Here is a 25751-nt window from a genome sequence, read left to right as displayed (position 1 = left end):
TGCCTTGGAAGGGGTGTCTTGCAGTTTTTATTACTATTGACACTTGCTTCCATAACACAAGCATATTTCGGGGCATGTACTTATAATTTATCATTGCAGTTCTATATTCCAGAACATAGACAATGTGGAAGGACCTGACAGAGGGGAGAATGGTGCTTCTAAGCACCAGGGAACAGTTGCCAAGTTTTGTAAACCACGGTCCAGTGCTCCAGATGGTGACCAAAATGGTCGCCAATGCGACTTAGAATTTACAAATGGCGACAAGACTTTTTAGTCTTGTCGTCATTTGCAACTAGACCCGCCGCTGCAGCTCTGCAGTTCAATACTGTGGCGGGGCACAGGAGATGATAGTTTTCTTCCCTGCCGCCGATCACCCTCATAGGCTTCAGGCCGACGCATGCGTGATGACATAATAACGCCTGCCTCAGCTGGGACACCGTGAAGCTATGTGGCCATAGACCAGAAGAGGCTGTGGTCTGTATCGTGAACACCGGAGAACGTGGGATACAGGTGAGTATTAGTTTGTTTTTTTTTTGTGTTTTTTCTTTTTTGTTTGTTTTTTCACTGCCAACTTGGGGGCCTTTACTAACAGGAAGAATAGCACTGCAGGGGGCATTGGGGACATCATACTGAAGTGGCACTTTGGAGCATTACTCAATGGGAGACTACTGGAGGGGCACTGTGGGGGACATTACTACTGGAGGGGCACTGTGGGGGACGTTAGTACTGGAGGGGAGCTGTGGGGGACGTTAGTACTGGAGGGGAGCTGTGGGGGACGTTACTACTGGAGGGGAGCTGTGGGGGACGTTACTACTGGAGGGGAGCTGTGGGGGACGTTACTACTGGAGGGGAGCTGTGGGGGACTTTACTACTGGAGGGGAGCTGTGGGGGACGTTACTACTGGAGGGGAGCTGTGGGGGACGTTACTACTGGAGGGGAGCTGTGGGGGACGTTACTACTGGAGGGGAGCTGTGGGGGATGTTACTACTGGAGGGGAGCTGTGGGGGACGTTACTACTGGAGGGGAGCTGTGGGGGACGTTACTACTGGAGGGGAGCTGTGGGGGACGTTACTACTGGAGGGGAGCTGTGGGGGACGTTACTACTGGAGGGGAGCTGTGGGGGACGTTACTACTGGAGGGGCGCTGTGAGGGACGTTACTACTGGAGGGGCACTTTGCGGGGCTTTATTGTTGATAGGGCACCGTTGGGGACATAACTGGCAGCATAATTGAGAAATTTTTAATACAGGGGACAGTATAAGGGCCATTACTGGTGGCACTGGGGACTTTCAAAACTGAGGCACTATATGGGGCATTACTGGATGCACGGGGGGGGGGGCGGGGCATTTTAATCCTGGGGCACTATAGCTGGATTTTTTTTTTTGTACATGGGCATTACTACTAGGGGCACTATAGGGGACGTTTAGGGGGCAGTATGGTGGCATTTCTACCTGGAGTAAAATAGGAGATATTAATGCTGGAGGCACTGTAAGGGCATTTCTATTACAGGGACATAATAGGAGACATTATTTTGGGGACACTATACAGGCATTATTATTGGGAGCACAATATAGGGTTTTATTATTATTACTGAGGGCATTTTAGTGGACATTATTATTACTGGGGGAGGGCACTCTAGGGGGCATTATAATTGCTGGAGGCACCATAGGGACAATATGTCTACTGAGGTCACTATATTTTCAGCAGGGGCATTAGGGAGCACAGGGCTGGGAGGGACAGCAGGATGACATTGTTGGAAACCATGGTGGAGAGGTTGTGGTGAAAATGTGGGGAGGCTTATAGAAAAATTAAGAAATCTAACCTGTTTTTAACAAACTCTGCAGAGCCTCGATGCGGCTGAAGAAATCACCGCAATAGGGAGTTCACATGGCCAGTGCTCATATTTTGCCGACTGCTATCTGTGGTCTGCAACACGGGCATCCTTGCCATACATCTATCTATCCAAGGTACCTGTCCCTCGCATGTTGTGTCATGGCGATCTGGGTCAAACAAAGGAGAAGAGGAAAGAGAACGTCTACATGACAGGAGATGTCACTGGATGGAAGAGGTATGTGTTGCTGTAGTCTCCTGTATGTTTCCTAGTTCTGTCTGCTGTCTGTAGAGCTGGCTCACTGCTGTCTCATCTTCTCCTCCAGGTCTTTTTTAATTATAATTTATATGTACGGTATTTAAATTTGGCGACTACACCTAAACTCCAGAAATGACCATCCCATAGCTGCTGGATTCCATCAAAATCACGTGATTACCCAAAAAATTGCGAGATAATCCACCGACTGAAGCACAGTGCTTAGCTAAGGGAGTTAGCATTATATATTGTGTGTGATTAACTTACTACTTACTGATGTGTCTTTAGGTCAGCCATTGAATTTTTAGCTCTTTGGAGGACCCTGCATTGCGTCTTCCCTCTGTTATTCCTCCTGGAAATTCGAGAGTAAATTAACAGATGGGCTTGAAGAGGTTTTCAGACTTTTTTTTAAACTGATGACCTAGCCTCAACATATCCTAAAGGGCCAGCTCCAGATTTAGGTGGGTCCATGGGTGTCACGGTGGGCCCTTTATCTATCGCACCCTCTTAGTGCACCCACCAAATCATCTCTTCTGCCATCAACAAAACATGGGGATATGTATTGCACAGCAAGTTGGATTTAAAGGGGTTGTCCAGAATTAGAAAAACTTGGCTGCTTTCTTCCAAAAACAGCACCACACCTGTCGATTGGTTGTGTCTGGTATTACTCCTCAGCTCCATTTGAGGAGGAACTGCAGTTCCACATCCAACCTGTGGACAGGTGTGGTGCTGTTTATGGAAGAAAGAAGCTATGGTTTTCTGATCCTGGACAACCCCTTTACCCATTGGTTCATCTTCTGGACATCAGAATATCCAGGTAGGGTTAGTGGGGTGGGCTCTGGCATCTGCCCAGCTTTACCAATTGCAGATGCCAGCTTTGCTTACAGTAGTTTCCCCGCACTGTATTTTATTTTTTGCTCATTCTCCCTAAGTTACATTTAGTCTATTTTATCTAGGGAAAAGCAAGACAACAGGTATCATTAGACATGACTAAACCGCAGGAATCCAGTGTGCGGACATCAGGTGGGCTCCGTAAAACCCGCGGTGACAGCTGTATAGCTCAAGAGACTTGCGGAAATGACAGCAGCGGGCCAGCTTCATCCAGAAAGAACATTACTTTTAGGGATGCCGTCACTCAGACGCTACCAAACCGTGCTACGGAGACCTTACATAATGACCTCCCCCCTCCAGACCGGGGGCTGTCAGGGACTCGTCCTGAAGTGTCTTCTGTCAGAGATGTAAGGTACGGTATGTTGCACATTGGACTCGAAATGAAACTTCACGTGTCATGAGGCTGTTGGCAAATTGAAGATTTTCTGTACCTACCAGACTGGGCAAGAAGTAAAAAAAAAAATAATGGCAGCATGCACACAGAAAAACGCAGATCCGCACAAAATATGGATGATGTCAATGTTGCATTTGTTTGTTTGTTTTTTGCTGACCAATGGCGACAATGGGACATGTTCTGTCTTTTTTGAAGGACTGTGGAACGTACACGCGGATGCGAACAGCACACCTCACGCTTTTGCATTTTTTTGCTGCCCCATTTTGAATTGAATGAGTCCGTGTCCAATCCGCAAAAAAATACGGTGGTGTAAATGGGGCCCAATTTGAAGTTTTGAGTGCAAGACGTAAATAACTCTAAACACCTATGAAAAAACCTCTCAAGGTTCAGAAAACTCCGATAGCCCGGCAGCCTATGACTTCTGAACTAGTTTGAATATTGGGCCTCTTTCACACGGGCTTCGCGTGTGAGGGCCGGACAAGATGCGGGTGTGTTGCGGGAAAATGCGCGATTTTTCCACGCGAGTGCAAAGCGTTTAAATGCGTTTTGCACTCGCGTGAGAAAAATCTGCATGTTTGGTACCGAGACCCGAACCTGGACTTCTTCACAGAAGTTCGGATTTGGGATGGGGGTTGTGTAGATTTTAATATTTTCCCTTATAACATATGGTTAATACAGAATGCTTAGTAAAATGTCCATTGAGGGGTTAAAAATAAAAAGCAAATTTAACTCTCCCCATCCACTTGATCGCGGAGCGGATCTCCTCTTCTTTCTACTTTCTTCAGGACCTGGCTAAAGGACCTTTGATGACGTCACTGCGCTCATCACATGGTCCATTGCATCGGTGCGGAAAACTCGCCCGTGTGAAATGGGCCTCAGATTCTCACATAACTTTTACTGCACAGATAAATCTGCTTCAGAATTTGCACATTTTAATGCAAAGGGAGGAATTCACCGCTTAGACATTTTGTGGGGGGTTTAAAATGCTGGTAGAAAATCGCACCATGTGTGAATCCACCCCTAAGAGGACACCAAAGAAAGATTTAGTTTTTTTTAACAGATGATACTGTATTTACCAGTCTTCATAATGTTTTCTCACTTACAGGGTAAAGTCATCAGAGCATTCATCTTCAGTGAGACAAGAGAAGGATCCAGGTAAAGTAAGAAATAAGTGGTCCAGCACCAAATGTGCGTTTGTCATAGGCCTCATGCACACCACCGATATGCCCTCCGAGACATACGATCCGTGAGCGGGCCGTATGTCCCGGAGCGGCATTGATCGTGTGCACGGGAGCGCACAGCATCCTAGATTACAATGATCTTATGAGTGCGCGGGCGGCCCGACGTGCACAGCATCATTGTAATCTATGATGCTGTGCGCTCCCGTGCGCACGATCAATGCCGCTCCGGGACATATGGCCCGCTTACGGACAGTATGTCTCGGAGGGCATACGGTCGTGTGCAAGAGGCCATACAGTCATTATGCACATTTCTGATATGCAAAATAAAAACGGATCCGCTTAGTTCCGGTATTGAGATCCTTTGCCAGGAATTAACAACGCAAATGTGAAGATAGCCTTAGTCAGTCTGTATTGTTAATGGCCACGCGGCGCCCGCTACCACACGGCCATTAACAATGCAGGCTAACGACACAGTCATTAGTTTAACAGCAGCCAGCCGTGGCCTGTACAGCCGCTCGGTATCCGCCACAGCAGCTGCAACGTGACTGTGCGATGTGGCACAAGAGCGAATGTTCCTCGTGTGCAGTGGAGTTTCAGTATTGGTACACTAGGTGGGAATCTGTATGCAATCACCAGCTAGGCACTCCCGGCCCCCAATGCCTTTTCTACTATGTGAACGTTCGATAAACACTAATCTATTACTCTCTTCTACGCTCTATCAGATCCCATGATGGTTTGCGCTGATATAATCGATAAGGAGATGAGCAGCGTTCTGGACACTCGGCCCCCACTGAGGTGCTCAGGTAATTTCAGATAGGAGTAATGTGATGACGTTTATGTCTCCATATTAGAAACCGTGTCGGATGGAGGCTCCGAAAGTCAGGCAATAGAGGTATGAGCAGAGCGGGTTTGAATAAGTTGCGATATTCTTCCAGTTTAATTATTGACAGACCCATTACAAGTCAATGGGGGCCCATTGGACCCCATTGTTGTCAGTCATAGGGCAGATCCCATGACAGAGCGGAAACAGGAGTGTGAACAGAGCCTTAGGCTACTTTCACACTGGCGTTTGGTGCGGATCCGTCATGGATCTGCACAGACGGATCCGTTCAGATTATACAACCGTCTGCATCCATTTAGAACGGATCCGTTTGTATTCTCTTTAACATAGCCAAGACGGATCCGTCTTGAACGCCATTGAAAGTCAATGGAGGACGTATCCGTTTTCTATTGTGCCAGATTGTGTCATAGAAAAGGGATCTGTCCCCATTGACTAACATTGTGTGTCAGGACGGATCCGTTTGGCTTAGTTTCGTCTGCAGGCAGCGTTTTGGTGTTCGCCTCCAGAGCGGAATGGTGACTGATCGGAGGCAAACTGATGCTGTACCAGCGGATCCTTTTCCATTCAGAATGCATTAGGGCAAAACTGATCCGTTCAGGGCTCTCACAAGCGTCCAAAACGGATCTCACAAACGGAAAGCCAAAACGCCAGTGTGAAAGTAGCCTCACTTGTATGCCCCAGATCCTTGTAGGTGTCAGCTCTGACAGCTCTGAAAATTGCAGGATTCACTATTGTACATTGTATTCTAAGTGAATATGTTTGATTTGTCTGTCTCCAATCTGTTTTCCAGGCTGTCTGGTGACGGGGCATGTCATGAATAGCAGGAATTGCAGCCAGATCTTGATGGGATGTCCAAATCTGTGCGAGCGCCACAGAGTTCTCCTACAGGCAGAAGAGCGTTATAGAACTGAATACAGGAAGTTTCTCCATGGCAGCGGACGTACTACGGCACAGAAACATAGAAGTAATGATTGTAATGAGTGTTAGAGGGGAACATACTGAAGGAGAATTTATTAGAGGGGATGTTTCTGGACCATCAGCCAGTGGTGATCGGCTCCTGGAAGTTTAGTTCAGCCGCACATTAAAATGAATGGTCATCTGTGCAATGCATGGATGGGTCTGGGTCAAACAGAAGGGGAGCTGCTTTTACGTAGCAAGTCTCCTCTCTGGTCCCCATGCTCCACTTCTAGGGTGTCCCTTAAAACTACATGGGACTACTAGAGACCGCCATACACACCATTTTTGTGAGTCCCATAGACCCCTTTCAAACAGGTCATGGGACCCCTGCTCCCATGATCATGGGGGGGGGGGTCTTACCGCAGAAAAAACAATTTAGGGCATCATTTCTTATTCTGGGACAATCGCCCCCTTTTATTTTTAGGAGAAGTATAATGAAATGCTTTATACTGCTGCTGTTCTTTTTTTTATCCATGGCCTTAAAACTGCATAAAAACCCCAGCAAAGTGTGAACTGTTCCTTTTGGAATCTGATAGGTTCTTTTAATATGAGTACCTAAATGGGGAAACTCCACATCTCCCTGTAAGCCTGTCTCTAACGGGGACGGGAAAATGTGATTTGGTTGATAAAAGCTAATAAGTTCTCATCAGAAGCTTGTAAGAAATCAGCGGATAAATCCAGACAGTCCATGGGATTATTTCCCTGCCCAGCAATGAAGGTCAGTCCTATGTAAATATCCACCTGCTATTATAGGTCATTCCCGTCAGTTTCCATGGTTACTTATAATCTATGCTGGAAGGAATATGTCTAGACACCCCAGCAGGGGGCAGCGCAGCCTGGAACTTGTTGCATGCTGGATGACAACTATGCAGTGAGTGTACTAGGAGACTACCGCTAAAGCAGCAAGTACTGAATGGCTGCATAACGTATGCCTTTAATACGTCCATTATGCATCATGTCCCCCACAAGGACTAATCTGAAAAATCAGGGGCTGCTACTTAATATTATGGCTTATTCAGACGAATGAGCTTCAACTCATCCGTGCAGCAGCCGGACGATTTTTTTTACATGAAGCGCACACAGATGGCATCCTGATGTGTTCCATTTTTCTCGCACACTGGAAAGGGGGAGTCTTTTAGAAAAATGGGACCTAAGGGCTGCTTCACACTAGCGAGTCCATTGTGGGAATCACGATCTGTGTGTGTGTGAGTGTGATCCTCACGGCATTATACTGATTTATAATGCTATGTGTCGCTACTTGACCTTCCTTCTACAGGATCACACTGACAGCTTTATGTCAGTAGGATTCTGTAACTGTAAGGTCAAGCAGAGGCACACAGCATTATAAATCTGTGTACGGGCTCGTTCACACGAACCTGTGGACTGCAAATTGCGGTCCGCAATGCACGGGCACCGTCCGTGGGGCAGGCGCATGGGGATCGCAGACCCATTGACTTGAATGGGTCCGCAATGCTTCCGTTCCGCAAAAAGATAGAGCAAGTTCTATCTTTTTGCGGTGCGGAAGCACGGAATGGAACCCCAGAAAGCACTCCGTAGTGTTCCGTTCTGCATCGTTCCACATGTCCGGATTTCCAGACCCATTGAAATGAATGGGTCCGCATCCGTGATGCGGGGTGGCCACGAGAAAGGTGCCTGTGTATTGCGGATCCGCAAATGCGGTCCGTAATACGGCAACGGGCATCACGCGCTCGTGTGAACGAGCCCTAATGCTGTGCACTCCTGCAAGCCCAAAACAGAGGATCAGGCTCGCACACGGAGCATGATTCCCGCAATGGACTCGCTCGTGTGAAACAGCCCTAAATGGTGCATGCTGCATTTTTCTCTACAGGGACCGATGGCCTGTGCGGAAAATAATGCAAGTGAATTACCGTAGTCCGGTGAATATCATGCAATTCAGGTGCACCCAGGCGGCACGGGACAGCACCCCCTGATGTGAACATTACAACAGGAAAGTGTAGTTCCCATAATGCCTCATGCTCGTGACCGTATCCTTTTTGTGATCCGCAAATTGTTAATCCTCATAGTACTGATACACTCCATGCTGCATTTGCATTTTTTGCGGACCTGTTGAATTCAGCGGGTCCGTGATCGGCATTTTGCAGACCTATTCTATCTTTTTGCATAACGGATGCAGAAATCACATGGATGATCATATGTCCGTTCCGCACAAAGACAGAACATGTCCCATGTTTGTCGACAAAATGCGGATCTCAGACCCACTGAAGTCAGTAGGTCCTCAAAAAGGCAGATGCAACACGGATGGTATCCGTATTTTGCGGATATGCAGTTTGTGGCCTACAAAACAGATGCAGTCGTGAGCATGAGGCCTTGGTATCTGGTATTACAACTGGAAAGCGTGTGTTCCTGTTAAATAACCAGACGCTACCAGTTCCAGCACTATGTTTACTATGAGGTGGGCATGCTCTGAATGACGCCATTCCTGGCCACTAAAATAGCATGTAAGGCATATGGTTTCACAGCACTGTGAATGTGAACTGAGGCCTAATTATAATCCCGAGGATTGTTTACTCATCAAGATCCAATTAATCAAATGTAGGTCAATTTGGAATTTACCTTACATTACATTGGCCGTAAACCTTCTAGAAATGGGGTGCTTCTCAGTTCACCGACCTCCAGGGTTGTGGGCTCCTGACCTGGGGTCACTTTGAAGGAGCCCGGAAATATATTCTTATGACTTCATATACATGAGAGCGCACCAGATTTAAAGAGACATTATAGGTAAATAGTAAAAAAAAACATTGCTCATGTGGATCCTGCTCAATTGAAGTCTACCCTATGCTGGTAATATTTAGTCGCCACTTCTACCTGAAGCCCATGCATTATCAGCTTGACACAGGAAAGCCATTGTACTATTACATTAAAGGGATATTCCTATATGAACATTTATGCCAGTCTTTATCCCCACCTTTGGAACGTGACCTCTGTGAATGATGAGGTGGCCATGCATGCCCAGTTTGCTCCATTACGTCTAGGGCAGTTCCCGTCAAGGGAAAAAGCATGTTTAGCTACTCCTATAGATGAGACCGGGAGAGCCGCACATGCACGGCCACTTCTCCTTTTAGAGCTGCCACAAGATGGGGGCCCATTCTAAAGATAGGAGAGGGTCCAATAGTGAACATTTCTGGTATATCCCTTGGCTATGCCATAAATGTCCACATAGGAATAGCCCTTTAAAGAGGATCTGTCACCCCTCATGACATGCCTGTTTTAATAGCTTCATGCATTCCCCATGTAATAACAATTCTGGAGCATCTGTTCTTATGTCTCTATGTTGTGCCGTTCCTGTGTTATTTCTACTAGAAGATACAAATTATTTACTAGCAGTCTGCAGTAAGGGTACAGAGGGGAGGTAACCAGTTGGGGGCGTGTACATGCAGAGTCTGAAAATGGCAGCACTGATTGGATACAGTGAGACTGTGCAGGTACACGCCCCCAACTGGTTACCTCCCCTCTGTACCCTCACTGCAGACTGCTAGCAATTCATTCATAACTTCTAGCAGAAATAATAAAGGAACGGTACAACATAGAGACATGAGAATAGATGCTTCAGAATTGTTATTACATGGGGAATGCATGAAGCTATAGACACAGGGATGTCAGGAGCGGGGACAGGTCCTCTTTACTGTCAACCAATCCTGTCAATTTGGGCAAAGTGAGGCAGCCACCTAATATGTACTGGGGCCTCTGGACTCCAAAAGCAGTTGTCTAAGGGAATGTTCACAGTTCTAATCTAGCAGGCTCTTCCGGTAGCCTGTTCCGGCATAAAGGCCCGCTGTCGGCCGGCCAAGAGGTATTTATCTGTCCTAAACGTGGCATTTCTGCCGGAAAGTGGACGGATCCCATTATAGTCGATGGGGATCTGGAGGGGATTGGTAGAATCCTACCAGTAGGCTGTTCTCTGCTGGATCTGGCAATCGCAACTGTGAACGTACCGTAAAATGTATGACCTGCTTTACCTTGACGGATAGACAGAACAGCCCCAGTCTTTGAATGAGAGCAGATTTGGTGTCTCAGAAGCGATTCACTGCTCCCACATCCTAAACATAGTATTTAATCTCCTGTGCGCTGACACATTGTGATGAATGACGTCTGACAACTAGCGCTTATACAGTCGAAAAGTACTGTGTACAGCATCTGTCAAGGGTGTTTTCACCATCCGTCCATTTTGTCATAGCAGAAGCAGTTAAACTCCACACTGGTAGACAGATTTATTCATTCCTAACATCAGGCCAATTTAGTAGATTTTTTTATATATATATATTTTTTTATTACATATTGTACCATTGAGCAGACTACAAGGGGGGCTATTTTCTAAATGCATGGGGAGCCGATATATATATATATATATATAATATCTAGGCTATGCCATCACTCAACCTGTGGGACCCCCACCGATCTGGAGAATGAAGGGGGATACAGGGCCTATTGTGCTGTATACATCTTCACTCTTTTATCCCTGTGCAGTTGACCCCCAGCCACCTGGTTGTACAGGGAACTCAAGTGAATGGGGCTGGCTGCAGTTTACTGCACGGCCGGGGGGCTCTGAGCACTGCTGTGCAAGGAGAGGCAGCTTTACATGGGTTCTCCAGGACTTAAGTTTTTAAGACCTATCCTTAGGGTAGATCATCGGTATCCGATCGGCAGAGGGTCGAATCCTGACACCTGTCAGCAGATTTGTACTATGACACTGGCTAACACGCGCGCTTGGCATCTGAAGACATCTGTGTTGGTCCCATGTTCATATGTGCCCGCATTGCTGAGAAAAATTGACGTTTTAGTATATGCAGATGAGCCTCTAGGAGCAACGGGGGCGTTACCATTACACTTAGAGGCTCTGCTTTCTGCAGCTGCTGCATCCTCTGCACTTTGACAGGGCGAGACATAATGATGTTTTCACTGCCTGGTCCTGTCAAAGTACAGAGGGTGCAGCAGCTGCACAGAGAGCAGAGCCTCTAGGTGTAATGGTAACGCCCCCGTTGCTCTTAAAGGCTCATCTGCATATACTAAAACGTCAATTTTTCTCAGCAATGCGGACACATATGAACACGGGACCAACACAGATGTCTTCAGATGCCAAGCGCACATGTAACAGGTCAACCAGTGTCATAGGTACAAATCTGCTGACAGATGCCCTTTAAACAGCGCTGCACTTGAATGGGAGCGGCCGGCAGTAAACCAGGCATGGTCACCACACACACTGTGTAGTTTTGGCACCACACCTCCGGGTCGGCCCCCTGCTGATCTGATATTGATGACCAGTCCCAGAAAACCTATTTCAACCAGAGCTATATACCATCTGAGGATCGGTGGGACCTCCACAGAATATAAAAGTGATGGCATATACTAGCACAGGCATGCTCAACCTGCGGCCCTCCAGCTGTTGCAAAACTACAACTCCCATCATCCCCTGCTGTAGGCTGTCCGGGCATGCTGGGAGTTGTAGTTTTGCAACAGCTGGAGGGCCGCAGGTTGGGCATCCCTGTCCTAGCACAATGCTATTACTTTGTCATATGGGACAACGTGTAAATGCTCGGCCCCAGGCTTGTCCTGTTTGATGTATCAGGCAATTAATGTTGCAAGACATTTGTCACTAATTGATGGAGTAAGAAAAATGTAACGTATAAATGGAAAGAATTATTCCGGAAGTTTGTGGTAATTGGGGTACATTCTGTATTCACAGATATGCTGTTGACGCCGCTCAGAAGAGGAGGAGAGAACGCTCAGAATAAAACAAGACGCAACCGTGAGCCGCTTCTAGAAACACATGGTTCTCGGTTATTAACATTTAGGAGAATTCCAGAATCTACACTGAGGGGGAAATGTATTCAGCCTGCATGCCATAAAACTGGCAGACAAAATCGCTAAGTCATGTTTTGCACCAAAATTTGCTGCTTTTCAGCTTTCTCCGCCACCGTTGACGCTTGGGCGGGATGGAAGGGGGCCTCTTCAGCCTGACTCATTGAACGACCTTACTTGTTAGCATAGACTTCCTTTTGTGGCGCACAGAACTCCTGAAGATGCGCCAGAACTTCTTAATAATCCTAGTCCATGGCGCACTAGCGGGGTTTCTAATTAGGGCTGGCATGATCAGAAATCCGCTGTGAGCAAGCCTTGATTCTCTATGGAGGCAAATGATCGCAGTAGGGATCGCTCGTTCCCATACAGAGGGAATACATTTCCATGTAAATGCAGCTTTCCCCTCTGCTTAAAGGGGCAGTTTGGTTGTAGCACCGGGTCAAGCAGGCACACCGCCATTCCTGCTGCTCTATTCATCTCTATGAAAGTTCCAGAAATAGCCAGGCGCTAAACTACCCCAGAGATGAATGGAGCGGCACGAGTGCAGGGCCGGCCTTAGGTGTTCAGGCGCCCTGTGCGAGCTAACCTTGTGGCGCCCCCCCCCCCCCCCCCCCAAAAAAAAAAAAAAACACTGCTTGTTGCTGGCATCATGGCATAGGCTGGCTGACTATCCAACCAAGTAGTTACCAGCCCACACACCCCAAAGGCCGGTGTAATGTTATACTTCCCTACTTCGTGAGATTTCCCTACCCTCGTCACTTCCAGTCGCACCGGACATGACGTGAGGAGGTGTGCAGCGCCGCGCAGGCGCACAACGACAGGTTAGGGAAGTTTCACAGCAGAGTGCGCATGCGCCAGGAGCCTCACCAGCGGTTAGGGAAGGGAAAAATTACGTACGGGCCAGTGCTTTTTCCCTACCCTAACCGCTGGTGAGGCTCCCAGCGCATGCGCAGTGTCGGCCGGTGTCCAGCTGAGAACATCCATCCGATCACCGCACCTGTGCACTGGCCCATAATTTTTCCCTACCCTAACCGCCGGCGAGGCTCCCAGCGCATGCGCACTCTGCTGTGAAATTTCCCTAACCCATCGTTGTGCGCAGTGCGCCCCCCCAATATAATAAACATTGGTGGCGCAGTGCGCCCCCCCAATATAATAAACATTGGTGGCGCAGTGCGCCCCCCCAATATAATAAACATTGGTGGCGCAGTGCGCCCCCCCAATATAATAAACATTGGTGGCGCAGTGCGCCCCCCCAACACCCCAGTATAATAAACATTGGTGGCGCAGTGCGCCCCCCCAGTATAATAAACATTGGTGGCGCAGTGCGCCCCCCCCAATATAATAAACATTGGTGGCGCAGTGCGCCCCCCCCCAATATAATAAACATTGGTGGTGCAGTGCGCCCCCCCCAATATAATAAACATTGGTGGTGCAGTGCGCCCCCCCCCAATATAATAAACATTGGTGGCGCAGTGCGCCCCCCCCAATATAATAAACATTGGTGGCGCAGTGCGCCCCCCCCAATATAATAAACATTGGTGGCGCAGTGCGCCCCCCCAACACCCCAGTATAATAAACATTGGTGGCGCAGTGCGCCCCCCCAGTATAATAAACATTGGTGGCGCAGTGCGCCCCCCCCAATATAATAAACATTGGTGGTGCAGTGCGCCCCCCCCAATATAATAAACATTGGTGGCGCAGTGCGCCCCCCCCCAATATAATAAACATTGGTGGTGCAGTGCGCCCCCCCTCAATATAATAAACATTGGTGGCGCAGTGGGCAGTGCCAATGAGGGTTAAAAAATAATTAACTCACCTCCTCCAATTGATCGTCTTCTGTTCTTTCTTCATGACCTGTCAAAGGACCTGTGGTGACATCACTGTGCTCATCACATGATCCATCACCATGGTAATGGGTCATGTGATGAGCTCAGTGACGTCACCACAGGTCCTGAAGAAAACAGGAGACCGGCAGCTATGCGATCAACTGGAGGAGGTGAGTTAATTTTTTAAAATTATTTTTTAACCCTCACTGGCACTTCCCACTGTGCCACCAATGTTTCTTATACTGGGGTGGGGGGGGGGGGGGGGCCGCACTGTGCCACCGTTTCTTATACTGGGGTGTTGGGGGGGGGGGGCCGCACTGTGCCACCGTTTCTTATACTGGGGTGTTGGGGGGGGGGGGCGCACTGTGCCACCGTTTCTTATACTGGGGTGGTGGGGGGGGGGGGGGGGGGGCCGCACTGTGCCACCGTTTCTTATACAAATACAGGAGGCGGGTGCTGGAATCAAATAGCCGGCACCCGACCTCTGTGACAGGGGGCTGCGATCAGCGGCAGTTAACCCCTCAGGTACCGCACCTGAAGGGTTAACTCAACTGCCGCTGATCGCAGCTCCCTGTCACAGAGGTCGGGTGCCGGCTATTTGATTCCAGCACCCGCCTCCTGTATTTGTATTTCAGGTCAGTTTTTTTCATTGGTGGCGCAGTGGCCACAGCCCCTCCCCTCCTCCTCCTGCCTCTCTTCTTATTGGCAGCGGCGGGGGCAGCAGGCAGGTCAGACAGGGGAGAGGGAGATGGAGGGGGCGCCCCGAGGGAGAACACAAGTGCAGCCTCGCCTGCCGCAGATTACATTGCGAGCTGTCGGCCGCCCAGCGCCCCTGTTACTATGGCGCCCTGTGCGGCCGCACAGCCCGCACACCCCAAAGGCCGGCCCTGCACGAGTGGCAGTGTGCATGCTCGTTTCGGGGGACCCTGCAGGTCTAGTGACTTAAGGGGTCCATCAGCAGTGGGGGGGGGGAGCAGGCTGCTCACGAATCCAGAGAGAATGCACACCATTGAGAGGACTCCTGGCTTGGCTTGTACCTCCCCAATCAAGTCAAATTTTATGGAAACTACCACAGGATAAAAACTTAGGCGATCCAGCGCTATATTCAGAGCTCTACTTTATGCTGCCGTCGGGTAAGGGTACGTTCACACTTGCGTTAAAGTTTTCTGGTATTGAGTTCCGTCCAAGGGGCTTAATACCGGAAAAAAACTGCGTTTTATCCTAATGTATTCTGAATGGAGAGAAATCCGTTCAGGATGCATCAGGATGTCTTCAGTTCAGTCACTGTACGGTTTTTGGACGGAGAAAATACTGCAGCATTTTCTCAGTCCAAAATTCCGGAACACTTGCCAGAGTGCCGGATCCATTAAAATTCATTAATGCCGGATCCGGCCCAAAGTGTTCCAGGAAAAGTGATCCAGTTTTGCGGTCTACGCATGCGCAGACCTTTTAAAAATGTGAAAAAAGGTAAATACCGGATTCGTCTTTCCAGATGACAACCGGAGAGACGGATCCGGTATTGCAATGCATTTGTGAGACGGATCCGCATCCGGATCCGTCTACAAATGGTATCCGTTTGCATGTAGATTGCCGGATCCGGCAGGCAAGTGTGAAAGTAGCCTAAGCTGGTGACTGATCCCATCTACAGTAATTCAGTGTATTAACAAAGACCGAATGCAGCATGGCCTCTAAGACTCCTCACACACCCACTAGGTGTTCTCTGTAAGGAAAAATATTACCCCCTGGAACAAAGACTTGATTCATGTTACTCCTCAGATACCAGTAGGTGGCAGTACTTGACTAACGTACCATTCTAATGCTTCCCTGCCCGCTAGCGGCAGCGGTGTACTTTACTGATATTGTTGATTCCTTTTATCTCGGAGGAGGATAACCTGTGTATTCGCTGCACTTTGCATCTTAATTTTCTCAAAGGACTGTAGAACAAAGACTTCCCAGGGGCAAAATAACAATCTGTTATCAGGATCGTCATAAAATATCATATTTTATAATGAATTGTGCTCAAAGTAAAACCATTCGGTCACCTCATACAGGGTATACTTACCCCGCTTCTCCTGAGGCCCGCATAGCCACCGCTGCATCGCCTCGTCTCGTCTCGCAGATCAAAACCTCCATCGATGTGGGGGGTCAACCAATCGCAGGCCGCGACGGGGACGAACCAACCTCCATAGCATCGCTTGTTCCTGTTGTGGCCTGCTATTGGCTGTTCCCCTTTCCCCCCCCAGACCCCCCCCCCTTCCCCCCCCCCCCCCCCCGTGCTACTTCAGGAGCAACGCAGGTAGCAGGGTAAGTATAACCTGTATGAGGTGCACGGGGATTTTGGGGGGCATTATAGGGGTTTTAACTATAATAGCATTAATGCTTGTGCTAAACGGTGACATGTGTCACGTGAAATTACACCTAATGAGTTTAAATGGGGTCGCAACGCACTGAAACGCCGCTGTCGAAAAAAAATCTAGACCTCATGGATTTTGTTTTGCAGGTCGCACACAACTTTTACTCCATTGACTTTAATGTAAGTTGTGCACAACACGCGACTCGTCTGTGTTTTTACAGTCAGTTCACAGTTCTTCACAGTGTCCCGTTTCGCTGCAGCACCGCCGCAGGATGAATGAGGCATTACACATTGGTCAATCAGTAGACTGTACATGTTGTGCGTGGACATGCCAGATCCTCTTTGTTACGGAGGGTCCTGAACTAGTCCCCCTGCCTATTAACTCAGAATTCCTTCATGAGATGACATACGTTAAATCTTATATTACAGGTATCCTGCTGACCCCTATAAGGAAGACCACTCTAAAGGGCAGCGAGTGTGCAGAAGCAGCATGTCCCCTGCAAGGTGGGTTCACTACTGAACGGATAACGCCAACAAGGGCAGATGGGGGCAGTCTAAACCCCAAGATGACATGACTGAGGGGCAGAGTAGATCGGAGATCTGTATATTGATTTCACCACAAAAAGCTAGTGGACTGCCCCTGCAAGTCAGACTCTTAAAGGGGTTTTCTGTACGTACAATATTGATGATAGGATAGGCCATCAATATCTGATTGGTCCAGCCCCTGGCACCCCCACCGATCACCTGTTTGAAGAAGCTGTGGCACTCCGGTGAGCTCACCAAGCACAGCGCCGTACATTGTATAGTGGCCGTGCTTGGTATTACAGTCCAGGCCCTTTCACTTGAAAGGGACTGAGCTGCATATAAAGCCGTGTGACCAATGCGTGTGATGTCACCGGCCTAGGGAGAGGCTGCAGTGCTCAATAGAGCGTCACGACCTCCCCAAACAGCTGGCGGGTGGGGGTGGCGGGAGTTGGCCTCCACTGATCAGATATTGATGACCTCATCTAAGGATAGGTCATCAGTATTTTACTCCCAGATAACGACTTTAAGGGCCTCGGACGCGGGCCAGTGATCGAGAACGAACGTTGGTAGGACCATTTGCTCGCCCGATCATTACCATGTGTGGACATCCTCCCAATCGGCAAAAAAAGAACAAATGCTCATCTGTCAGCTGGTCGAATTTCGTGTGCGGGCATAAAAATGTCTATTTTGTCAGCCGCACATTGCTCTGAATAAAACAGGGGATGTGCTGCCGACAATCGTGTAAATGAGCAAGTAGTGAACTCTCCTTCCTGCAGCCATTTATTGGGGAGATGATCCTCTATCGGCGCTCCTTGCAGCCCGAAATCTGCCCGCGTGAAAGGAACGCACGGGCTATGTGGACACTGGATGGCTCCTGCAGGTTTGTGCAGTCTCGGTGCTTGCATCAATTGCTCATATAGTTCAAACTAAAATATATAATTCACAAGCAATTATAACAACGATCACACAAAGATCAAAACCGTACCCACAGTGGGTGCAAAGATCCATCAACAGTAAATTTGTAGTGGACTCTGTGACCATGATATTAGTCTATTATCTGCAGTAATACATGAGTAGCACTGCAAATAAGAAGTCCAGAACTCTATTTTATTTTTTTCCTACTTACCCGCCACCCCCCCCCCCCCCCACGATCCGCCACTGTCAGCGCTTAAAGCTGCCCTCAAATACATTGTCGGCTCTGTATTGCAGGGCTGACAGCAGGGTTATGGGAGGCATTAAAGGGGTTATCCGACTCCTATGATGATCTCCCCGGACCCCCTCATATACATTATACATACCTGCTCCCCAGCACTCGCATCACTCCGGATCCCTGCACAGCCGCCGCTGCATCTCCCAGGAGCAACGAATAGCAGACCGCGACGTGGACGGGCCTTCCTAGCGTCACCTGGAGATGCCATGGCTGCCATGCAGGGATCCGGAGCGGCGCGGGTGCCGGGGAGCAGGTAAGTACAATGTGTATGAGTGGCCTGGGCATTGGGGGGGGGGGGGGGGGGGAGTTGGATAACCCCTTTTAAGTCCCTATTACATGGAGCAAATATCGTACAGATTCCCGTGCATGCGAGCGAAAGTGGACGAGAATTGTGTGATGTAAAAGGTAGGAACAATTCAAAGACTAGCGACAAATCGCTTGTTTCTCGTCCATCATGATCTTGCTAGAAAATGATCGCTCCTCGTTAATAGATCCGTTTGTATAATATGAGTCGTCTACTCGCTAACGATCTCATACATGCCTTTTGCCCAAACATCTGTCCCCCATCTTTACATGTGATTACAAGGAACAATTTAAAAGCGAACGAGTAGCGACCGCAAGTACAATCGATTTATCTATGTGTATAATAAGTAAAGTTTTCGTTGTTATTTCTTGGACTCCTTATCCGCAGTGCTACTCCGATAAGAGCCCAGAATCGTGGTGACAGATTCCCTTTAAAGGGGTTCTCTGGGCTTTTAATATTAATGACCTATCCTCAGGATAGGTCATCAATATCAGAGTGGCGGGAGTCCGGCGCCCGGCACCCCACTGATCAGCTGTACAAGGAGACGGCGCGCGCGCAGCTTACGCATGCCGTCTCCCTCCTCTTTTCCTGCTCACCGCTGCTAGACCATAGACAGCAGCAGTGGACAGGAAGAGAGAAGGGAGATGGTGTGTGCACACTGCGCGCGCGCGCCATCTCCTTATACAGCTGATCTGCGGGGGTGCTGGGTGTCGGACCTATCCTGAGGACAAGTCCTCAATAGAAAAAGCCTGGACAACCCCTTTAAGCCCTCACCCCTAAATACAGACCACACCCTATAATGGCAACTAGACAGCCTGCCCAGGCCTTACAGGAAACAGCACTTTATAGTGAAAATGCATGAGTCACGCACTGTCCAGCATGGCTGACTAACACGGCAGGCAGCTCCGATGGCTTAATGGGCAGATCCATAAAAAACCAGCTGCAGTGGCTGAACGATGCCGCGCCGCAGCCCTCTGTGCGGAAATGACTAAAGTTACTTCTGCTAAGATCTTTGCAACTTCAGATCAGCAGCACAAATAATTCATCAGTTTGCTGCGATGCTGCCAACACTTGACTCTCTTCAATTAATATCTGCTGGATAAGCACCAGGAAAGGGGCCGAGTTGTTTTAATTGGATTTCTTCTTTCAATGATAAAATCAGGTTCAGAATCCGAATGCGATAGCGACTCCCCTCCTAAAAGACGAGAGATCAGTCACAATCCGCCGCCTGCTTTGGATCTTCAGGTACAGTACGGGTTTTATGCAAAATATAAAGTGCCGTCTCCTTGACACTTTGGCTTTTGACCTGTTTAAAATTCCTTAAAGGGGTTGTCCGAGATTTTTTTTCTTATTTTTTTTTTTTTAAGCCAGCAGGGACAGTGTTAAAATAATAATAATCAAACTAAATAAATAATCATACCCAAACCCCTTCTGTTCCAGCACCACTGCTCCTCCCTTGTCTGCCGCTGCAGCCCATATACCACCTATGACCGATGTGGCCAATCACTGGCCTCAGCAGTAATACAGCCCACGACAGCTGGCTGCTGAGGACAGTGATTACCCGTATACAGCACATGAATGCTGAAGCCAAGCACTGGCCTCGGCTGTCGTGTGTTGTATATTGGCTTCAGCAGTCGTACCCCTATACAGCACACAACTGCTGAAGCCAATCGCTGGCCTCGGCTGTCGTACCCGTATACAGCACACGACTGCTAGAGCAAAGCACTCTCCTCGGCTGTCGTGTGCTGAGGCCAGTGACAGGCTTCAGCAGTCATGTGTTGTATATGGGCATGTCACTGGAGCAGCCGCGATGGGATGGAAGGGGTTTGGGGCAGTAAGTATAATTTTGTTTTAATCATGTTAGCACTGTCCAGGGAAAAAAGAAAATAGCCTTTTTTAATGGCCAGGCTCAAACAGAATTGTATAGCTTCATCTAACCCTATCACTGCACACCCCAAGGGGGCCCCTGTCGTAAGTCCGTTCAGTACAGCCCAGATACTAGTGATTAGGTAAAGAAGGTTTAATCCATCTGCAGCCGTGATGACAAGTGTCTATTAAGTGCCCTGACTTACTGGTGCGACTGGGACACTTCACAGGTAGAAACCATCAATATAGGTTACATATCGCCTACTGAGCGGTATGGAGGGGGCCAAACTCGGGGTGTTTCATCTCCTTAAAGAGACCAGTCCTGAATGGAGATTTCCTGGAAGTTCTCCATGGTATGGTGACTTATTGGCAATGCTCCATGGGAAATGAATATGCAAAGGGGTATCTCCCAAGAATGAGAACCATTTTGCTAGTGCCACTTATTGGAAGTGTCTCCCCCACTCCATACTGATGAGGGGGGCAAGCAGCCTGGAACAGCTGTCCATGGATGGATATCTGGCCTGGCTATATGCCCTTGGAAAGTCGGATCTTGACTCATTGGGGGCCACTTCCAATAGGTGGCGCTGGCGAGATGGTTCTCATTCTTGGAAGATACTTCTTTGCATATTGCCTTTGCATATATATATATACGGTATGCCATTAGATCACCACATAGTCAGGTCCATAAATATTGGGACATCGACATAATTCTAACATGTTTGGCTCTATACACCACCACAATGGATTTGAAATGAAATTATCAAAATGTGCTTTACCTGCAGACTGTCAGCTTTAATTTGAGGCTATTTACATCCAAATCAGGTGAACGGTGTAGGACTTACAAAAGTTTGCATCTGTGCCTCCCACTTGTTAAGGGACCAAAAGTAATGGGACAATTGGCTTCTCGGCTGTTCCATGGCCAGGTGTGTGTTATTCCCTCATTATCCCAATTACAGGGAGGAGGTAAAAGGTCCAGAGGTAATTTCCAGTCTGCTATTTGCATTTGGAATCTGTTGCTGTCAACTCTCAAGATGAGATCCAAAGAGCTGTCACTATCAGTGAAGCAAGCCATCATTAGGCTGAAGAAACACAACAAACCCATCAGAGAGATCGCAAAAACATTAGGCCTGGCCAAAACAACTGTTTGGAACATTCTTAAAAGAAGGAACGCACCGGTGAGCTCAGCAACACTAAAAGACCCGGAAGACCACGGAAAACAACTGTGGTGGATGACCGAAGAATTCTTTCCCTGGTGAAGAAAACACCCTTCACAACAGTTGGCCAGATCAAGAACACTCTCCAGGAGGTAGGTGTATGTGTGTCAAAGTCAACAATCAGGAGAAGACTTCACCAGAGTGAATACAGAGGGTTCACCACAAGATGGAAACCATTGGTGAGCCTCAAAAACAGGAAGGCCAGATTAGAGTTTGCCAAACGACATCTAAAAAAGCCTTCACAGTTCCTGAACAACATCCTATGGACAGATGAGACCAAGATCAACTTGTACCAGAGGGATGGGAAGAGAAGAGTATGGAGAAGGAAAGGAACTGCTCATGATCCTAAGCATACCACCTCATCAGTGAAGCATGGTGGTGGTAGTGTCATGGCGTGGGCATGTATGGCTGCCAATGGAACTGGTTCTCTTGTATTTATTGATGATGTGACTGCTGACAAAAGCAGCAGGATGAATTCTGAAGTGTTTCGGGCAATATTATCTGCTCATATTCAGCCAAATGCTTCAGAACTCATTGGACGGCGCTTCACAGTGAAGATGGACAATGACCCAAAGCATACTGCAAAAGCAACCAAAAAGTTTAAGGGAAAGAAGTGGAATGTTATGCAATGGCTGAGTCAATCACCGGACCTGAATCCGATTGAGCATTTCACTTGCTGAAGACAAAACTGAAGGGAAAATGCCCCAAGAACAAGCAGGAACTGAAGACAGTTGTAGTAGAGGCCTGGCAGAGCATCACCAGGGATGAAACCCAGCGTCTGGTGATGTCTATGCGTTCCAGACTTCAGGCTGTAATTGACTGAAAAGGATTTGCAACCAAGTATTAAAAAGTGAAAGTTTGATTTATGATTATTCTGTCCCATTACTTTTGGACCCTTAACAAGTGGGAGGCACATATGCAAAATGTTGTAATTCCTGCACCGTTCACCTGATTTGGATGTAAATACCCTCAAATTAAAGCTGACAGTCTGCAGGTAAAGCACATCTTGTTAGTTTCATTTCAAATCCACTGTGGTGGTGTATAGAGCCAAAAATGTTAGAATTGTGTCGATGTCCCAATATTTATGGACCTGACTGTATTCAACTGCTTCAAAAAAATACAGGCTCTAGCAAATGGCTCCTGTTTTCTTCTCGCACATATGCAAGTAGAGTCCCGGAACTCCTGAAAAGATCTGAAGGCTGGCCATCCTATCGATTCTGCTGATGCAGCTCTTCTTAAGTGTCTGGATGAGGTCTTATCAATGTCTCAGTCTTTGTCTTCTCTTGTCATTGTCCTTTTATACATAGTCCTGTAGCCATAGCATAGCCTTCCAGAAATAGGGGCCCAATTTTGACTGCTACCCCAACAGCCGCTATAACACTGGATTGCCATACTCGTATTATTACTGACACATGGATTGCCCCCAACTCCCAGCATGTGCTGAATGAGGTGATGGCATGCTGGGATTTGTACTTCCTGAAATGCGTGGAGATCACTGCTCTAAATCACCGAGATGAACTGGATGTCGGGAAGAATGAAAGGGGGATTTGTCCCTTCCATGGTTGTCAGATCTACGGATGATCTACATGTGTCGTCCTAAGGCCGCCTGCACACGGGTGCCGGTGAACACACATAAGATCCCGACAAATTTCTGTGCGTTTCTGCAGCGTATCCACAATGTCTAATTGCGTTTTTCGGTGCTGATTTAATGCGGTGTTGCCACAGATCTTATCCTTCCATTAAAAAGGGTGAAACCGCAGGTAATACCGCAAATATAATTGACATGCTGCTGATCTGGAAATTTTTGGCACGAAAAAAAAATATATCTGCAAAGCGTACATCAGATTAGTGTAATCTCATACGCAGGAATCTGCGCTGAAAAACCGCAGTTGGCCTAAATTGACCCGTTCCTTTTTATGATGTACCTTGCAGAGGGCGGCCATGATTTACGCAGTCTCTACCAGATTTACATTTCACGAGACCTAAATATTTGTGCCCTCTGCCTGCTGTATACACAGAGCACTCGGCAGATGACCCCCGACACCGCTCCAAGCCTTCGTTGTGACTCATTAGTTTCTATCACTTCATACCTGTAGCTCAGGGGTCTGCAGTCTACCCCTTCCCAGCTGTCAGGTTATACTGGGAGTTGTAGTTTCCCAACAACTGGAGGACAGTAGGTTGCAGTCCATCACAAATAATTAACGTAGGACAGGCATGCTCAACCTGCGGCCCTCCAGCTGTTGCAAAACTACAACTCCCAGCATGCCAGAACAGCCTACAGCAGGGGCATTGCGGGAGTTGTAGTTTTACAACAGCTGGAGGGCCGCAGGTTGAGCATGCCCGACGTAGGACATTGTATTCTCTATTAAGAATCCATTTCTTTGAACCTGCAGCCTCCTGACCAAAACCGACCTCAGAAGGGACCGCGCAAAAACTTCACCAAGAGGGAAATCGCAAATCTTCTGGACGGGGTGGAGAAGTTCGGCCACCACTGGAATGCTATTTTGTGGTCATATCCTTTTCAGAAAGGCCGAAGAAATGTTGAGTTGGCGAAAAAATACAAACAGTTACGAGGGAAACACTGACTCGCGTGGAGCGTCCGCGCTATATAGAACTATGCATCTACTATGTGAATATGTTACAAGATAAAGCAGCCGCATAACTCGGCCTAGTACAGAGCTACAGGATGCCGCAATTATCTGTTTTTCTGCTATATAAAAGATGGCCGAGATGGGATTCTTCAACTTGACCTTTCATTTTTCTCGATTTGTGCAAAATAATTGATATAGCGATTTAGTCTAGACGGCACGCTGCAGAGTACACTGAGTAATAGGCCATTAACGGCTTGTATCTAAATCATTGCTCGCAGGTCAGAGGCCAGTCACCACCTATATATCATCAGTGAAGTCACTTACTGTAAAAAGCAATCACTGCCCAGAACTAAGCAGGGTTAGGCAGGAGAAGACCAAGGATAGAGACCATGTCTGATCTGCTACAGACACCGGCACCAGTGCAGTCACTGCAGACGCTTCTTATAGTAATCTTAGTAGGAAGGGTCCCAGGAGAAGGCTGCTGGAATGTGTCAGGGTCAGGCAGGCTTTGAAATTCAACATGCCTGATCACCCTTTCCTCTTCACATGTGTAAGGTGAGAGTTGGGAGCTCCCCATACACCTATATCAGGGCTGGCCAACCTACGGCTCTCCAGCTGTTGTGAAACTACAACTCACACCATGCCCTGCTGTAGGCAGTCTGGGAATGCTGGGAGTTGTAGTTTTGCAACAGCTGGGGGAGCCTCAGCTTGGCCATCCCTGACCTATATAGTCACCCAGTTCAGACTATTATGTGTCGGACCCCTCTTTAGAGGCAAAAGCTACATTTAGTATATTCCCCATAGGCAAAGGGGTCTTAGAACTTAAAAAAAAAAGCCGATCCGTCAGGATAGCAATGTCTAAGACAGGAACTTCTCCTTGTTTTTCCTCTTGTTCCGCTGCACACATCAAACACTTAGATAACATTTCCCTATTATAGGATTTGGGTCTAGTTCCTATGAAGGCGTATTTCAGCCAGACCCTCAGGATCAGCTTCCCTTCAGCCTTTTGTTCTCTCCGGGGGGTCTTTTCCCCTCACAAGTTTCAGTACAGTGATGTGATAGCCCCTTCAAGATGGGGGTGGGGTGTCACACATCCGTATTTATCATTGTAGTTCTGGGCCACCAGATGTGCTGCAGAATTCTGCCTATGCATTGCCACAGAATAGCTTGGCGTACTGCAGCTTTAAAAATCCACCCCGCAGATCAGTTCGTGCTGCACTTTATCTGTTAGGAAAGTGCAGATGAAATGGGGGGGACACCTAACCCTATCATGAAGCTCTGACGATTTCTGCCTCAAAATGGCAACGGACAGAAGATCTTTGTATGCAGATCCTACAAATTTTGACAAAGAGCTGCCATCAGTATCAGATATTATATTTTTAACTAGCGTGCATTTTTCAGGAAAAAATTGAGATCTTGTGTTTAAACCAGCTTGATTTTTGCAACACTCCCTGCCTGCCCAAACAGCCTACAGGAGGGCATTGTGGGAGTTGTCATTTTACAACAGCTGGAGGGCCGCAGGTTGAGCATGCCTGGTCTAGGGCAATACAAAACACACTATGGCGCTTTTTTTTCTACAGTCTGTGCTCATAAGGGCTCATGCACACAACCCTGTTTTATGTACGCATCCGATAAGCATTTTTTTTGCTGGGGCTGCAAAAGATACAGAAAGCAC

General features: G+C 47.9%; 1 protein-coding gene across 1 annotated transcript in view; it reads left to right on the top strand.

Annotated features, from left to right (window-relative positions):
* The window catches only part of TERB1 (telomere repeat binding bouquet formation protein 1), a 49941-nt gene extending 25734 nt beyond the window's left edge, over positions 1-24207 (top strand). The window contains exons 13-20 of the mRNA XM_040409281.1: positions 3042-3328; positions 4476-4525; positions 5274-5354; positions 6183-6356; positions 12072-12134; positions 16796-16870; positions 19568-19650; positions 23879-24207. Of these exons, the coding sequence (XP_040265215.1) occupies positions 3042-3328; positions 4476-4525; positions 5274-5354; positions 6183-6356; positions 12072-12134; positions 16796-16870; positions 19568-19650; positions 23879-24070 (1005 nt within the window). The 3' untranslated portion in view covers positions 24071-24207. The remainder of the gene's footprint in view (positions 1-3041; positions 3329-4475; positions 4526-5273; positions 5355-6182; positions 6357-12071; positions 12135-16795; positions 16871-19567; positions 19651-23878) is intronic.
* Positions 24208-25751: the final 1544 nt, after the last annotated feature.

This window comes from Bufo bufo, chromosome 10 (assembly GCF_905171765.1).
Source record: "Bufo bufo chromosome 10, aBufBuf1.1, whole genome shotgun sequence".
In the NCBI taxonomy this organism is placed as follows: domain Eukaryota; kingdom Metazoa; phylum Chordata; class Amphibia; order Anura; family Bufonidae; genus Bufo; species Bufo bufo.
The sequence above is the reverse complement of the archived record's forward strand: the minus strand, read 5'-3'. Positions and strand labels throughout refer to the sequence as shown.